This window comes from Microcaecilia unicolor, chromosome 2 (assembly GCF_901765095.1).
Source record: "Microcaecilia unicolor chromosome 2, aMicUni1.1, whole genome shotgun sequence".
NCBI classification, from domain to species: Eukaryota; Metazoa; Chordata; class Amphibia; order Gymnophiona; family Siphonopidae; genus Microcaecilia; species Microcaecilia unicolor.
Window position 1 is genome coordinate 337,627,961 of NC_044032.1, and position 17,894 is coordinate 337,645,854.

Sequence of the window (17,894 nt, forward strand, 5' to 3'; positions counted from 1 at the left end):
TCTATCTCCTGCTCTCCTCTCTGTCCATGTCCAGCATGTCTCCTCTCTCCCCTGCCCTCCCCTCCCATGTCCAGCAATTCTCCTCTATCCCCTGTCCTCCCCTGCCATCCATGTCCAGCGATTCTCCTCTCTCCCCTCTCATCCATGTCCAATGATTCTCCTCTCTACCCTGCCCTCTCCTTCCATCCATGCCCAACGAATCTCTCTTCGCTGACCTCCCCTCCCATCACTGTCCAGTATGTCTCCTCTCTCCCCTGCCCTGCCCTCCCCTCTCATCCATGTCCAACGATTCTCCTATGCCCTGTCCTGGTTTCAGCAGGCGTAAGGCACTCAATCTGGAGCACCCTTTATAGAATAGTGCTGAATGCTGAATTTTCCCAGCACCCCTTTACTGAACCTGGCCTTTGACGCCTAACTTTAGGTGACTTGTCATAGAATCAGGAGAGTAGTGAGTACTCTTGAGGATGAGTGTGTGCTTTTATTAGCGAACGACATTTGTCACCAACAGCCCATCCCTAATATTTACCTTGTGACATCAGGAAGCTGTGAATCTCCTTGATGACTTTCTTGTACAGTTCCTTCTGCCATTCTCCCAGAATGTCCCACTCCGCTTCCAAAAAATAAGCAGCAACATCACTGAATGTGACTGAGGTCTGGTAAAGATATAAAAAATTAGGGGAGTTAGTTTAGATTATTCCTGTTTGTGTCATATTCTTCTATAGCTCAAGTTGTAATCCTTTTCTGACTGAAGATTGAAGATCCGAGTGCAAAATGTTCCACAGCATTCATATAGAGGCCAAGAAAAGCCAGAAGAAGCTGCAAACTGCACAGATTTGTATACCCATAGATTTAGAACAAAGGGGCAAATGCAAAAAGCTTGCACATTGACATAAGGTTAGCACAGTGTCTATGCATAATGTTGACAGTTCATGATATAGAAAAGGGGTTTGTGCAGAAGATAAACCTGTGTAAAGCCGTGCATCAGACACCAGTGCACAGCATATTAAAATCAGCATAGCATATTAAAATCATTGGTAATTAAATTATTCGCCCCCAATGCAGAGACGTGCATGGCACACTTGAAGGCTGAGCACAACACAGGAGCTTTAATGCCACATCTCAGGAAGCATAAAAAAGGGTTAGATTGTTCTTCTATTGTAGTATCTGAATGAATGTAATGCCCACTTTTCTTTTTCCTACAAGTGTATGACACCTTTCTGTGGCCTCCATGAGGAGCATGGGTCAAAAAAATAAGATGGAATGGAGGAAGTGACAGTTCAGGTTAGCTACAACTGTGCATAGGTCTTAGAAGAAAAAATTGAATCATACACATCTGTACAGCTTCAAAAATGCTTTTCTGCGTATAAATGTCGGCATTGAAATGATGTTATGGACAGAATCACTTCCTGGCACATGCACAGATGTGTATCGATACATTTTTCTGATCAGACATGCGCATAATACATACAAATAACTACATAAGTATTGCCGCACTGGGATAGACCAAAGGTCCTTCAAGCCCAGCATCCTGTTTCCAACAGTGGCCAATCCAGGTCACAAATTCCTGGCAAAATCCCAAAAAAGTTCAAAACATTTTATGCTGCTTATCCCAGAAATAAGCAGTGGATTTTCCCAAGTCAATTTAATGATGGTCTATGGACTTTTCCTTTAGGAAGCTGTCCAGGCCTTTTTTAAACCCCGCTAAGCTAACCGCCTTTACCATATTCTCCAGCAAAGAGTTCCAAAGTTTAGTTACACGTTGAGTGAATAAACATTTTCTCTGATTCATTTTAACTTTACTACTTTATATCTTCATCGTATGCCCCCTAGTCCTAGTATTTTTGGAAAGAGTAAACAAATAATTCACTTCTACCTGTTCCACTCCACTCAGTATTTTATAGCCCTCTATCATATCCCCCCCTCAGCCGTCTTCTCCAAGCTGAAGAGCCCTAGCCGCTTCAGCCTTTCCTCATAAGGAAGTCATCCCATCCCCTTTATCATTTTCATTGCCCTTCTCTGTACCTTTTCTAATTCCACTATACCTTTTTTGAGTTGCGGTGACCAGAATTGAACACAATATTTGAGGTGCGGTCGTACCATGGACTGATACAAAGGCATTATAACATCCTCATTTTTGTTTTCCATTCCTTTCCTAATAATACCTAACATTCTATTTGCTTTCTTAGCCGCCGCAGCACACTGAGCAGAGGGTTTCAACGCATCATCATCACTAGTTGCATTTGGCATGTGACCTATACGCATGTGTCTGCTGTGGTCTCCCTGATTAGGGTCCAACTGCTCTAAATCATCGGTGCCAGGCCCTAACACATGCTTTCTGCAATCCAGAAGCTTCTGATTCTGCTCTCTGATGAGACAAGCCTGGGCAGACTTGGAAGAATCAGTTACACGTTATCACTGGATCAGTGAAATTTGACATGTGAAGCCAGATCAACTGAACACCTGGAAAGCACTCTATATTTGAGAGGCAAAGACTGAAATACTATAAATTCAGGACTTTTATTGTTATTCTTGTCATAATGTCTTTTATTCCCCTTGCACATGAAATTCCAGGAAGTAATCTCCCATTGAGTTTGGCCAGTCTCCAATTTTCCATCAATAAGGGGCCTATAAGCAGGTCCACTTTTACCAATGGGCAAAGACAGCAGCTGCTCCCAGGCCCCCTACATATAGGGGGACCAGCTGCCCCATTGCACATTGGTAAATTTGTCCTTGAATCTGAGTATGTCTCTCTCCCTTCTCTGTCCCGTCCGAGTCCTGCATCTCTCTCTTCCTTCCACCCACTCTCTCCCGTCCTGTGGTCATCATACTGCTCCAGCACCCGTGATTAAGAAAATCAACTTTCTACCAGCATCTTCTCAGATGTGTCCCGCCTACACAGAAAACAGGAAATTGCACCAGAGTAGGCAGGATGTGCCTGAGAAGAGGCCCCGACGCCGGTAGAAGGTTTAAATTTCTTAATCGTCTGTGTTGGAGCAGTGTGATCACTGCAGGACAGGAGAGAGTGGATGGGAGGAAGAGAGAGATGCAGGACTCAGTGGTGGTGGTGGTGGGGGGAGAAACTGAACATGGGGCCAAATAAGGCCATAAAAAATAAATGCTGGGCATGGAGGGACAGGGATGCAGAGGGGTCAATGGTGGACAGGGAGAGAAAGGAAGTTTGATTAATCAAATCTCCTTGAGGGAGAGGGTGGGGACAATGGAACACAGAGGCAATGCTGTAAAGGAGGGAGTAGGGACACTATTGGAAAGGGGGGAGGAGAGAAAGGGGAACTACTGAAAGGGGGGATAAGGACACTACTAGAAAGGAGGGGGTGGGAGAGATAGGGTCACTACTGGAAAGGAAGGGATGGGATAAAATGCTGTTAAGAAGGGTAAGATAGGGACATAGGGGATAATGCCAAAAGGTGGGGAGAAGGTGGACAATCGACAGAATGCTGGAAAAGGGGGGAGATGGGGACACTGGGAGGGCAGATACTGAATTCAAGGGTAGGATAAGGGACAGAGACACAGAATGGAGATGATAGGACAACTAAGAGTGCAGACAGAAGGATGGTAGACATGGAGAGAGAAGAAATATTAGATGGACAGGAGACCCCACAAAAACAGATGAAACAGAAAAGAGACACTGGGACCAAAGGAAATGGAATAACAAATTGTTCAAACAACAAAGGTTGAAACAAAAAAAGCATTTTATTTGAATTTCATAGTAATTGGAATAAGACAGGTTTTGGAAATGCATATCTCTGATACCTTGCAATTGAGTTTGAATTTCTGCTGTTGGCTATACACGTACAGTCTGATTTGAGGTTCCAGGGTTTGTTTGTTTTTTTTGCCTTCATATCTAGAGATTTAAAAACCCCTCAAGAGGCAGAGTCTTATCTGCTGATCAGACAAAAGTCTGCTATAAGACAAGCACCTCAGCACACAACAGATTCTGCAACATGTTCTAAAGCCCTGTCTCATATTATAACAAACTAAATTATTAATGTTTTGATGCAATCTCAGTAAGGCCAATGCAACATCCCTCCATTACAAAACACTATGTAAAAACTTGTGCAAAAACACACTCAGATACCATAACAGTACTAACTCCCAGGACTCAAAGAACAAATTTATCCATGAAATGGCAGCACTATCAATATTACACCAGTCCCTAGAATTTCAATAGACTGCCTAGTGGGGAAAAAAAGAACAGGACTGCTACGGATCTCTACACAGAAATGGCATGCTTGCAGAATACTGCACCTTGGTCACAAGCACAAATTACAGACAGACCAGGCGATCAAAAGGTTCTCCAGAACCCATGCAAACTGGATACCTGCCCCAGCTACCTACTAAAATTCGCCCCTGACCGCTTCATAACAGACCTCACATCCCACCTAAATTACATGTTCCAACAAGGTCTTTTCCTTGAGGAATATGGCAACATCCTACTCACCCCAATCCCAAAAGATACCAAGAAAAAACAACCGAACTCGCCAACTATCGCCCAGTTGCATCTATCCCACTAGCAGTCAAACTGATGGAAAGCATGGTGACCAAACAGATTACTGACTACATGGACAAGTTCTCATTACTACATGAATCAGAATCGGGATTCCGCCCCCCTCCATAGTACCAAAACTGTGCTAATCACTCTCCTGGCCAAATTCAAGCAGGAAATAGCTACAGGCAAGAACATACTTCTCCTCCAATTCGATATGTCGAGCGCTTTCGACATGGTAAACCACAACATACTACTAGACTCTTAGACTACTTCGGGATTGGTGGAAATATACTTAGCTGGATCAAGGGTTTTCTAACCACCAGAACATACCAAGTGAAATCAAACTAAACATATCTCCTCCTTGGAAAGCAGACTGTGGAGTACCTCAAGGATCACCATTACCACCAACACTTTTCAACATAATGATGATCCCACTGGCCAAGTCCTTATCAAAGCAAGGCCTCAACCCATTCATCTACGCAGACGATGTCACAATATACATTCCCTTCAGACATGATCTAACAGAAATCAACAATGGAAATCAAACTCGGTTTGAACACCATGGACTCATGGGCAAATTCTTTTCAACTGAAACTGAACACTGAAAAAACACACTGCCTCATCCTCTCATCTCAACACAACACGTACAAACCCCACACCTTAATCACCCCAGACCACACCCTCCCTATGTCAGACAGTCTGAAAATACTTGGCGTTACAATCGACCGCAACCCCACATTCGAGAGCCAAGTGAACTCCATAACAAAGAAAATGTTCCACTCAATGTGGAAACTTAAACGAGTAAAACCTTTTCTTCCCGAGGGAAATATTCGCAACCTTGTACAATCAATGGTACTAAGCCATACAGACTATTGCAATGGGATCTATGCGGGATGCAAAGAACAACTGACAAAGAAACTCCAGACTGCTCAAAACACAGTAACGTGACTAAACATAGTAGATGACAGCAGAGAAAGACCTGCACGGTCCATCAGTCTGCCCAACAAGATAACTCATATGTGCTACTTTTTGTGTATACCTGACCTTGATTAGTATCTGCCATTTTCACAGCACAGGACTGCAGAAGTCTGCCCAGCACTAGCCCCGCCTCCCAAACACCAGCCCCGACCCCCCCCCCCCCCCCCCCCGGCTCTGCCACCCAATGTCCGCTAAGCTTCTGAGTATCCATTGCTATCTGAACAGGATTCCTTTATGTTTATCCCACGCATTTTTTAATTCCGTTATCATTTTCATCTCCACCACCTCCCGTGGGAGGGCATTCCAAGCAATCTACAACTCTCTCCGTTGAAAAATACTTCCTGACATTTTTCTTGAGTCTGCCCCCCTTCATCTCATTTCATGTCCTCTAGTTCTACTGCCTTCCATCTCCGGAAAAGGTTCGTTTGCGGATTAATCCCTTTCAAAATTTGAATGTCTGTATCATATCACCCTGTTTCTCCTTTCCTCCAGGGCATCATGTTCAAACAGAGCAGCCAGGTTGATATTTGGTAAATTGCGATTCGAAAGTGCCAAACCCCTCCGGGCAAAACTGCACTGGCTTCCAATCACAAAATTATCTACGGCCCAAGTCCCAGGATATATGACAAACCTCATTTACCTACCAATCAGAAACATATCTAGTTCATCTCAAACATACCTAAACCTCCACTACCCAAACTGCAAAGGACTCAAATACAAAGTAACCTACGCATCCAGCTTCTCTATATAAGCACACAATTATGGAACGCACTGCCAAAAGCTGTGAAACAACCCTATGACCACCTAACCAGGAAATCATTGAAAGCCTACCTACTAAAAAAAGCATACCCCACCGACCCAACATAGATACCTACTACTACTACTACTTAACATTTCTAGAGCGCTACTAGGGTTACGCAGCGCTGTACAAATTAACAAAGAAGGACGGTCCCTGCCAAAGGAACTACAATCTAAAGAACGAAATGTCAAGTTGGGGCAGTCTGGATTTCCTGAGTAGAGGTGTAGTGGTTTAGGTGCCGGAAGGTGACATTGAAGAGATGGGCTTTAAGCAGTGATTTTGAAGATGGGCAGGGAGGGGGCCTGTCGTATGGGCTCGGGGAGTTTGTTCCATGCATGGGGTGAGGCGAGGCAGAAAGGGCCGGAGCCTGGAGTTGGCAGTGGTTGGAGAAGGGTACTGAAAGGAGGGATTTGTCTTGAGAGCGGAGGTTACGGGTAGGAACGTAAGGGGAGATGAGGTTGAGAGGTAAGGAGGGGCTGCAGATCGAGTGCATTTGTAGGTTAGTAGGAGAAGCTTGAACTGAATGCAGTACCTGATCGGAAGCCAATGAAGTGACTTGAGGGAGAGGGGTGATATGAGTGTATCAGTTCAGGCGGAAGATAAGACGTGCAGCAGAGTTCTGAATGGACTGAAGGGGGGATAGGTGGCTAAGGGGAGACCAGTGAGGAGTAGGTTTACAGTAGTCAAGGCGAGAGGTAATGAGAGAGTGGATGAGAGTTCGGGTGGAGTGCTCAGAGAGGAAGGGCGAATTTTGTTAATGTTATAGAGGAAGAAGCGACAGGTCTTGGCTATCTGCTGGATATGCGCAGAGAAGGAGAGGGAAGAGTCGAAGATGACACCGAGGTTGCAGGCAGATGAGACAGGGACGATGAGGGTGTTATCAACCGAGATAGAGAGTGGAGGTAGAGGAGAAGTGGGTTTGGGTGGGAAGACAAGAAGTTCAGTCTTGGGCCATGTTCAGATTCAGGTGGCGGTTGGACATCCAAGCAGCAATGTCGGATAAGCAGGCCGATACTTTGGCCTGGGTTTCCGCAGTGATGTCTGGAGTGGAGAGATAAAGCTGGGTGTCGTCAGCAATAAAGATGATAGTGGAAGCCATGAGACGAAGATCAGGGAGCCCAGGGAAGAGGTGTAGATTGAGGAAAAGAAGGGGTCCAAGGACAGAACCCTGAGGGACACCAACAGAGAGCGGGATAGGGGTGGAGGAAGAACCATGAGAGTGTACTCTGAAGGTACGATGGGAGAGATAAGAGGAGAACCAGGAGAGGACAGAGCCCTGGAACCCAAAGAGGACAATGTGTTGAGAAGTAAGTTGTGATTGACAGTGGTCAAAAGCGGCGGATAGGTCAAGAAGAATTGAGGATGGAGTAATGACCTTTGGATTTTGGCGAGGAGCAGGTCATTGCAGGACTTTGGATAATGCCGTTAATACCTACACTCTGCAACACAGCAAAACCAAAGCTCATAATGGACCACTATATAACCTTTTGTCTCCTCAACCCCCATTGTACCATTATACACATGTACCTTTATTCGGACCACAATTTCACCTTGTATTTGTTTCTTTACCGGACTTGGCGAATGCCTTACGGTACTATGTAAGCCACATTGAGCCTGCAAATAGGTGGAAATGTGGGAAACAAACGTAACAAATAAAATAAAATAAATAAGTGCTTGAAATAATTGAATTTAAAATATGTAACATGTCATACAGAAATCCATACAAAAATCCATTTTAGCGTTCGCATGAAGGCATTGTCAATAAAAGTAGCCAGCATCCCTTCCTCAGGCTGCAATCCCTTCAGGGGCGTAGCCAGACTCCCAATTTTGGGTGGGCCTGGGCCCAAGATGGGTGGGCAGAAGAACCCCGTGTCATCCCACAAGTGATTTGGTCTCTCCCTCTTTTGCCTGCATGCCATATAGTCTCTCAAACATCCACCTCCCCCACATACCTTTTAAATAGCAGATTTTCACCAGCAATGAGCACGCAACTAATACACACTGCTCATGTTGGCCCCACAGTCTTCCCTCTGATGCAACTTCCTGTTTCCGCCTAGGCAGGAATACATCAGAGGGAAGGCTGTGGGGGCTGGTGTGAGCAGTATCCAGTCATTGCTTGCTGCAGACGAAGATCTGCTATTTACAAGGTATGCAAGTGGGACAGTTGTTGGGAGTTTTCGGCTGGTGGGGCTTGGGGATCTCTGCCAGCCACATCATAGGTGTGGTGCTACTTGGGTGGGGCCTGAGCCCAAAGTGGGTGGGCCTGGGCCCACCAAGGCCCACCCTTGGCTACACCACTGAATCCCTTCACACTGTGCCAAATTTATACCTCATATGCACCAGGAAAAACATCGTCGGTCATTGGCCTTTAATCTCACTGTTTAGGATAGGCCATCCTTGGCATCTCTGCACTCTGATCCATCTTTTCCCCCCTCTTTTCTGCTCTGGCAACTTCCTCCCCCCCCCCCCCCTCCCCTCTACTGCCAGAAAAAAAATAGCAAGTAGTATAGGTGTGGAGCTGCTGTCTAGGCCACAAAGCTGAGGCTCTGCTTATCCTAGCCTCTTCTGTCATAGACTTCCTGTTTTTAAAGTTGCAGAACCAGTTAACAGTGTAACCTAGACAGTGGCTCTGCACCTTTATACTGCACTTGTTGTCAGTAGGAGCCTGTTTGGCTGGCCTGGTGGGGGGGGGAGGCCCATTCATAAAAGTTTGCCCAGGGCCCCTTAAGTGGTTAAAGTGGCCCTGCCTATAAAATATATATTATAATTCTCAACTTCTTACAGAAAAGATTTTTGCTAAAAAACCAAAATCTTAAAAATATGTAGTGATTGACATCTGTAATAAGTATAATTAAATGCAAATAGAACACCCTCAATGCCCTCCCTCCACCTTCATTATAATGTATCTGCAAAAACCTACTGTCTATTATCTAGTCCCTACCAGTGAGATTAATTCTCCACTAGGTTATAGCATGAAGAGAGCTCAGTATTTTGTAGATACTGCCTGGTTTCCAGAGAAAAACTGGAAGCCTCAGAGCTGACTGATTCAATGGTTAAGAGGAAGAGGAAGCATAAGCATGTGAGGGTGGGATGAGTCTGGAGTGGTCTGTGCAGTATGAATGAAGGGGAATGTAGCAGATGAAACTGATAGACTGGTGGGTTGGTATCTAAAGATTCAGTGAGGAGAGTGCTGGGGTTCATTTTTCAGGAAAAAAGTATATATAACACAGAGGGACCTTTTCACTAAGCTTAGTGGGTGGGAGCTGGACATGACATAGGCGGAGGGAAGAGTGATCAGTTATGACGCTAGTGCATGTATCATATTATATGTGACAGCTGTCATGACCGCTGATAGAGTGGCCGTTGTTACCACTACCACAAGAGGAGGCAATAAGCACAGCTGCACTATCTGAAGTCCATTAGAGCAGCTGTTGTCATGATAGGTGTGGAGGTGCTCCCACAACACCCCCCTGGTCTCAATTCTCACCCCCCCCCCCCCCCCAATATTGTCCCACTTTATTGGCCCAGGCACATAGGGCTGGATTCAGTAAATAGTGCTCAAACTCGGCGCTGGAAAAAAATCAACGCTCAAGGCTATTGGTGCTCCGGGTTGAGTGGCCTTTTATAGAATACCTCGCATTGCCAATTCTAAAGCCCAGATTTGGGTGCCTGGACTTACGCCTGCTGAAATCAGGTATAGTTCCAATTTGGGCATGCATCTGCTGTATTCTCTAACACTGCATGCAAATTGTTGGAACACCCTTGACCCTCTCGTGTGCCTCCCATGGCCACGCCCCTTTTTGGTTTACACAACATGAGATTTGAGCGCCTAGTGTTATAGAATAACATGCAGGCAGAAGCACATGGAAATCCTAATTGGTGCCAATTATTAGCACTCAATTATTACTGTTAATTGGCTCGTTAACCAAATAAGCTGCGTGTGCATCTCAGGATCATGTTCAAATTTTGGCATGCAAATTTGGGCAACTTTTATAGAATCTGAGGGATAATGTGGTGTCTGTGCACTAACCGTCTGCCTGCATTGTAAATGCCACACATTAATTTTTGCTGTTAACATATGGTAAGGGCAAAACCTACCACACTTTAGTAAAAGGGCTCCAGAGTGATTATTGGGCTCATTTTCGAAACAGAAAAATGTCCAAAAGCAGCACAAGTGGCATTTGGAAGTTTTTTCTTCCAAAACGTCCAAATTGCTATTTTCAAAACCCATTTGTAGACATTTTTCTACGCAGAGTTCATCAGCAGTATGTCAAATCACAAGGGGGAGTAGGATTTGTGCATTCCTAACACTTGGTGTTTTTCTACCATAATGGAACAAAACAAAAACACCAAGGAGTACAATTTAGACGTTTTGATCTAGACCTGTTTTATTACAACTAAGTCACAAAAAGGTGCCTTAAATGACCAGATGACCTCCCAGTGGTCACTGACCCCCTCCCCCCCAAAGATGTGAAAGATACAGTACATACCAACCTCTATGACCGCTTCAGATGTTATTGCCTGTCCTATTACAGCTGCAAGCAGGTCCCTGGAATAGTCTAATGGTTGGTGCAGTGCACTGTAAGAAGGGGACCCAGGTCCATATCCCACTTACCTGATACACTTGTGATGGAAAGTGTGAGACCTCCAAACAACTCACCAGAAAACCTGCTGTACCCACATATAGGTGACACCTGCAGACATAAGGGCTACTGTAGTGGTGTACAGTTGGGAACAGAATTGTTTTGGAGGGCTCACCATACTAAGGCAGGGGCGTAGCTACGGGTGGGCCTGGGCTCTGGCCTGCCAAATTTATCCTGATAGGCGCAGGTTATCAGTGGGAGTACACAATTTTTCTGCCGCACCTCAACCACATGCTATTAGGCAGCCCACATTGCAGCCGGAACCTCTCCTCTGATCCTCCTCCTACAGTACCAGCCTTTTTTTTTTAGTGTGCCGAAGTATGGGTTCTGATCCAGATGCCCGTCATGCGTCGGCCATTCTAGCACGGCGCCACATGCCCAACCCACACCACTACTGCCCTTCCTCCAAGTCAGACCATCCGGTTTCACTCTGCCTGCCCCCCCCCCTCCCCCGTGCACACAAAGGCACCTCAGTGGTGCACGGGAAAGCCTGCCGGCTGCTGCCAGTGTTGCAGCTCCTCTACAGTGCTGTCACTGGATCAGGATCAGCCTTTTGTGATCCCCCCAGACCTCAGCACTCCCCCGTGGCCCCAGAGGAGCCAGCATACACGGAGCACAGTGCTCAGTCTCCACCACCCTGCAAGCCCAGCTGTCTAAGCCCAGGTAAATACATATTTTTTAGTGTGTACTACAGTACTACAGTGTAATGCTTGCTGGCGGTGGGCTCTTCAATTATTATTATTATTAGCATTTGTATAGCGCTACCCAGACGCATGCAGCGCTGAACACCTGACACAGAGAGAGCAGTCCCTGCTCAATAGAGCTTACAATCTAAAAATACAGACAGACAAGACAATTAAGGGCAAGGAAGTACTGGGTGAGAAGGAACAAGGGGAGGGCAATTGAGTAGTGGCTAGGAGCCAAAAGCAGTGGTGAAAAGGTGGGTTTTTCAGCATAGATTTGAAAACAGGTAGAGATGGAGCTAGACGTACAGGCTCAGGAAGTCTATTCCAGGCATAAGGTGCCGCGAGGGAAAGGAACGAAGTATGGAGTTAGCAGTGGAGGAGAAGGGCGACGACAAGAGAGATTTGTCCAGTGAGCGGAGTTCACGGGGAGGAATGTAGGGAGAGATGAGAATGGAGAGGTACTGGGGGGCTGCAGAATGGATGCATTTAAAGGTCAGTAAGAGAAGTTTGAACCGTATGCGGAAGCGGACAGGGAGCCAGTGAAGTGACTTGAGGAGTGGGCTAGTGTGGGTATAACGATTTTGGCAGAAAATAAGTCGTGCTGCAGAATTTTGGACAGACTGGAGAGGAGAGAGATGGCTGAGTGGAAGACCAGTGAGAAGCAAATTGCAATAATCCAAGTGAGAGGTGACAAGGGTTTGGATAAGGGTTCAGGTAGTGTATTCAGAAAGGAAGGGGCGAATTTTGCTAATGCTGTAGATAAGAAATGACAGGTTTTGGCGATCTGTTGAATATGCGCAGAGAAGAAGAGAGAGGAATCAAAGATGACTCCAAGGTTACGAGCCGAGGAGACAGGGAGGATGTTAGAGCCATTAACGGAGATAGAGAATGGGGGAAGAGGGGAAGTGGGTTTAGGGGGAAAAATGAGAAGTTCAGTTTTAGTCATGTTTAGCTTCAGATGGCAATTGAGACATCCAAGCAGCAATATCAGACAAGCAGGATGAAATTTTGTCCTGGATTACGGTTGAGATTTCAGGGGTGGAGATGTAGATCTGAGAGTCATCTGCATAAAGATGTATTGAAAGCCATGGGATGAAATCAGGGTACCAAGAGAAGAGGTATAGATGGAGAAAAGGAGGGGGTCCAAGGGACAGAACCCTGAGGGACACCAACTGAAAGCAGGATGGAAGTTGAAGAGGAACCGAAAGAGTGAACACTGAAAGTGCGAAGTGAGAGGTAGGAGGAGAACCAGTCAAGAACAGAGCCCTGGAATCCAATCGAGGATAACGTATCGAGGAGTATGGTGTGGTCAACAGTGTCGAAAGCAGCAGATAGGTCAAGAAGGATAAGGATAGAATACAGACCTCTGGATTTAGCCAGTAGCAGGTCATTAGAGACTTTGGTAAGTGCAGTTTCAGTAGAGTGAAGAAGGTGGAAACCAGATTGGAGTTGGTCAAGAATAGGTTGAGAAGAAAGGAAGTCAAGACAACTGCGGTGCACGACGCGTTCAAGTAATTTGGAGAGGAAAGGAAGAAGGGAGATGGGACGATAGTTGGAGGGACAGGTAGGGCCAAGTGAGGGTTTTTTAAGGAGTGGAGTGACAACAGCATGTTTGAAGGCCATAGGAACAGTTGCAGTGGAGAGTGAGAGATTAAGGATGTGACAGATGACAGGGATGATAGTAGGAGAGATAGTGTTAAGTAGATAAGTGGGGATGGGATCAGATGAACAGGTAGTACATTTGGAGGAGAAAAGAAGAAGGGCAGTTTCCTCAGTAGAAACTTCAGAGGAGGAAAAAGAAGGAGAGGAAGGAGAGTAGGGGGTGTGGACTAAGGGAGAGAGAGGTGGGGAGGGTTTGGATGAAAGTTCAAGGTTAATCTTACGGATTTTATCATGGAAGTGCTCAGCTAGGGTCTGAGGAGAAAGAGAAGGGGGAATTGGGGACGGAGGCACTTTGAGAAGAGAGTTCAGTGTGGCAAAGAGAAGTCGAGGGTTATAGCCAAGGGAATTTGTCAATTGGGTGAAGTAATCCTGTTTGGCCCGTGAAAGGGCAGACTGGAAGGAGTTAAGCATGAATTTGAAATGAATGAAGTTGGCAAGGGTGCGGGATTTAAGCCAAGAATGTTCAACAGAGCGGGCACAGGAACGAAAGTAGCGGATTTTAGAGGTCAGCCAAGGCTGGGGTTTGGTACACCTAGTAGGATGGGGCATGGGAGGGGCAAGAGTGTCCAGAGCAGAGGAGAGAATAGTTTCATGGGAAGAAACGGCTTCATTGACAGACTTAGATAGAGTGGTGGAAGAGAAAAGGTTAAAGACACAAGAAGACAGAATAAGGGGGTCAATAGCTTGAAGATTCCTAGATGTAGGGGTTGAGATTGGGTGGGACTGGGGAGGAGGGTGCTTAAGTGTGAAGGTTAATAGGTGATGGTCAGAAAGGGGGAGAGCTGAGGAACAGAAGCTGGAGGGGAAGCAGTTAGAGGAGAGGATAAGGTTGAGACAGTGACCATTTTGGTGGGTAGGTGCAGAGGAGCACAGCTGAAGATTGAATGAGGATGTTAAGGCAAGAAATTGGGAAGCATAAGAGTCAGAGGAATCATCAGCGTGGATGTTAAAGTCACCTAGGATGATGGAGGGGGATGTAGGTTCAAGAAAGAAGGAAAGCCAGGCGTCAAAGTCAGTGAGAAAGGATGAAAGAGACTTATCAGGGGGTCAATAAATGACTGCCAGTCGGAGAGGCAGAGGAGTGAAAAGGCGGATAGAGTGGACTTCAAAGGTCAAAAAGCAGTGAGATTGGGGTGGAAGAAGAGGTTGGAATTTGCAGGAGGGAGAGAGTAGCAATCAAACGCCACCGCCGCGGCCAGCAAGGCGAGGGGTATGAGAAAAAAGATAACCACCATGGTTAAAAAGAGCTGCAACAGAAGTAGTCATCAGGGGAGAGCCAAGTTTCAGTTAAGGCAAGTAGATGGAGGGAACGAGAAATGAAGAGGTCGTGAATGTAGGGAAGTTTATTGTAGATGGAGCGGGCCTTCCATAGGGCACAAGAGAAGGGTAAGGAGTAAGGGGGAAGAAGAGGAATAGAGATGAGATTAGAGATGTCACAATGTGGCCTGCATAAGTAGGAAGAAGGCAGAAGAGGAGGACCAGATTGGGATTGATGTCACCAGCTGAGAGTAAGAGAAGGAGGTAAAAGAGAGCAGAGGAGAGTACATAAGTACATAAGTACATAAGTAGTGCCATACTGGGAAAGACCAAAGGTCCATCTAGCCCAGCATCCTGTCACCGACAGTGGCCAATCCAGGTCAAGGGCACCTGGCACGCTCCCCAAACGTAAAAACATTCCAGACAAGTTATACCTAAAAATGCGGAATTTTTCCAAGTCCATTTAATAGCGGTCTATGGACTTGTCCTTTAGGAATCTATCTAACCCCTTTTTAAACTCCGTCAAGCTAACCGCCCGTACCACGTTCTCCGGCAATGAATTCCAGAGTCTAATTACACGTTGGGTGAAGAAAAATTTTCTCCGCTTCGTTTTAAATTTACCACACTGTAGCTTCAACTCATGCCCTCTAGTCCTAGTATTTTTGGATAGCGTGAACAGTCGCTTCACATCCACCCGATCCATTCCACTCATTATTTTATACACTTCTATCATATCTCCCCTCAGCCGTCTCTTCTCCAAGCTGAAAAGCCCTAGCCTTCTCAGCCTCTCTTCATAGGAAAGTCGTCCCATCCCCACTATCATTTTCGTCGCCCTTCGCTGTACCTTTTCCAATTCTACTATATCTTTTTTGAGATACGGAGACCAGTACTGAACACAATACTCCAGGTGCGGTCGCACCATGGAGCGATACAACGGCATTATAACATCCGCACACCTGGACTCCATACCCTTCCTAATAACACCCAACATTCTATTCGCTTTCCTAGCCGCAGCAGCACACTGAGCAGAAGGTTTCAGCGTATCATCGACGACGACACCCAGATCCCTTTCTTGATCCGTAACTCCTAACGTGGAACCTTGCAAGACGTAGCTATAATTCGGGTTCCTCTTACCCACATGCATCACTTTGCACTTGTCAACATTGAACTTCATCTGCCACTTGCACGCCCATTCTCCCAGTCTCGCAAGGTCCTCCTGTAATCGTTCACATTCCTCCTGCGACTTGACGACCCTGAATAATTTTGTGTCATCGGCGAATTTAATTACCTCACTAGTTATTCCCATCTCTAGGTCATTTATAAATACATTAAAAAGCAACGGACCCCTGCGGGACCCCACTAACTACCCTCCTCCACTGAGTAGGAGAGGTGTGGCCACAAAGGCGTCGAAGAGGTACACAGGTAGAATGGGGAAGGCATAATGGAGGGAAGAAAAAGATGAAGATTAAAAGCTGAGAAGGAGGAAGGGGGTAAAAGAGAAGGTGAGGTAATGATAACAATGGATGGGCAGTGAGTTCCTGTAATGGACAGTGGTGGGGGATGAGGGAAAAGATTGGGAAGGGATAGGGCTAGGAAGAGAATGTGTATAGGGGCCATAATAAAATCTGAGGTACTTTCAGGTGCTAGGTGGGAACAGTAGTTGAACTTTCAGGTGATAAGTAGAAACAGCAATTGAAACATCAGGACAATAGCTGATGGAAGGAAGGATGGAGTCGAGACTGAAAACAAGCAGGACTGGAACTAGCTGGAGTAGAAGGACCGAGGGCTGGAAGGATGGAGTCAAGGCCTAGGGGAGAAAAGGTATATTTAATTAATGATTAAATATACCTTTTATCCCCCCTATCAAGTCCCATTTCCCTTTCCCCTTTCCCCCTAGGCAGTGAAGAGCCCACCCCCACCCAGAAACCACCAACAATACAATTTAATAGTGCCTATGTTCAAATTTTAAAATGTTATATATATTTTTCATGTTGTTAGTTTTTCGGTGAGGAGAGTCTCTGCAGTGCCCAGGTTTAAAAAAAATGTTTTAAACTTAATGTAGGCAGGTTTTTGGGTAGAGTACCCAGGACATTAAAAAAAACCAAAGGTTTATATTTAATGCTTGCGTGCTTCAGGGTGTGTGTGTGGGGGGGGGGGGGGGGGGGAGATGCCAGACCATGGCAGGATGGGTAGGGGGTGGGCCAGGGCTGACGCTAGGCTACAGGGAGGGGCGGGGGTAGGGTAGGGCTGATGCCTACCTATGTGATGGATGGTGGGAAAGGGAAGGGCTGATGTTGGGCTACTGGGATGAATGGTGGGGAAGGGAAGGGAAAGGCTGATGCAAGGCGACGGGGATGGATGGGAGGTAGGGAAGGGAAGGAAAAGTCTGATACTGTGCTACAGGGATGGATGGGAGGTAGGGAAGGGAAGGCAAAGGCTGATACTGGGCTATGGGGATGGATGGTAGGTAGGGAAGGGAAAGACTAATGCCGGGCTACAGAGATGGATAGATGGGGGGTGAGGGGTGGGGAAAGGAAGGGAAGGGTTGATGCTGGGTTACGGGGACAGTTGGGAGGGTAGGGAAGGGAAAGGTTGATGCCGAGCTACAGGGATAGATTGGGGAGGGGGGTAGAGAAGGAAAGGGCTGATGCTGGGCTACAGGACAATTTCTAACTTTTGGTCCTTTATTCTGTAATTGATGAGGGTTGGTTTGCGTTCTGCAGGTGACTGAGTAGGTGAGAGATTCTGCTGGCATGTGGTTTGTGTGGGGATCTATGAGTCTGGCTTTTCCAATGGGATACATATTGCTGTTGTGTATATTCACTGCTGCCTTTTAAGGGTACTCTTAAGGTGTTAAGGTTTGCAGCATATGTTCTAACAAGCCTTTTTGCAGGACTTAGTGGTACTTCACAAAGTACCTGGCAATGAAGAGATCTTGTGTTCCTATTATTGAGGTGATACCAGAATTTGAATACATTTTTCCTATGGAAAGCTGTTTTGCTTAATCAGGCATTTACATTTGTGATAAAGCAAAGTTTGAAAGATATATGCTATGATGTAATTATATTGCAGGATCCTGTCCTGTTGAGATATTTACTACTACTACTACTTGACATTTCTATAGCGCTACTAGGTTTACGCAGCGCTGTACAATTTAACAAAAAGGGGCAGTCCCTGCTCAAAGGAGCTTACAATCTAAAGGACGAAATGACAAATTGGGGTAGTCTAGATTTCTTGAATAGTGGTTAGGTGCCAAAGGCGACATTGAAGAGATGGGCTTTTAGCAGGGATTTGAAGATGGGCAGGGAAGGGGCCTGGCGAATGGGCTCAGGGAGATTATTCCAATAGTAGACTTATATCTG

General features: G+C 46.0%; 1 protein-coding gene across 1 annotated transcript in view; it reads right to left on the reverse strand.

Annotated features, from left to right (window-relative positions):
- The window catches only part of LOC115463665 (zinc finger protein 184-like), a 63,122-nt gene that overhangs the window by 43,479 nt on the left and 1,749 nt on the right, over positions 1 to 17,894 (reverse strand). The window contains exon 2 of the mRNA XM_030194372.1: positions 527 to 653. Within this exon, the coding sequence (XP_030050232.1) occupies positions 527 to 653 (127 nt within the window). The remainder of the gene's footprint in view (positions 1 to 526; positions 654 to 17,894) is intronic.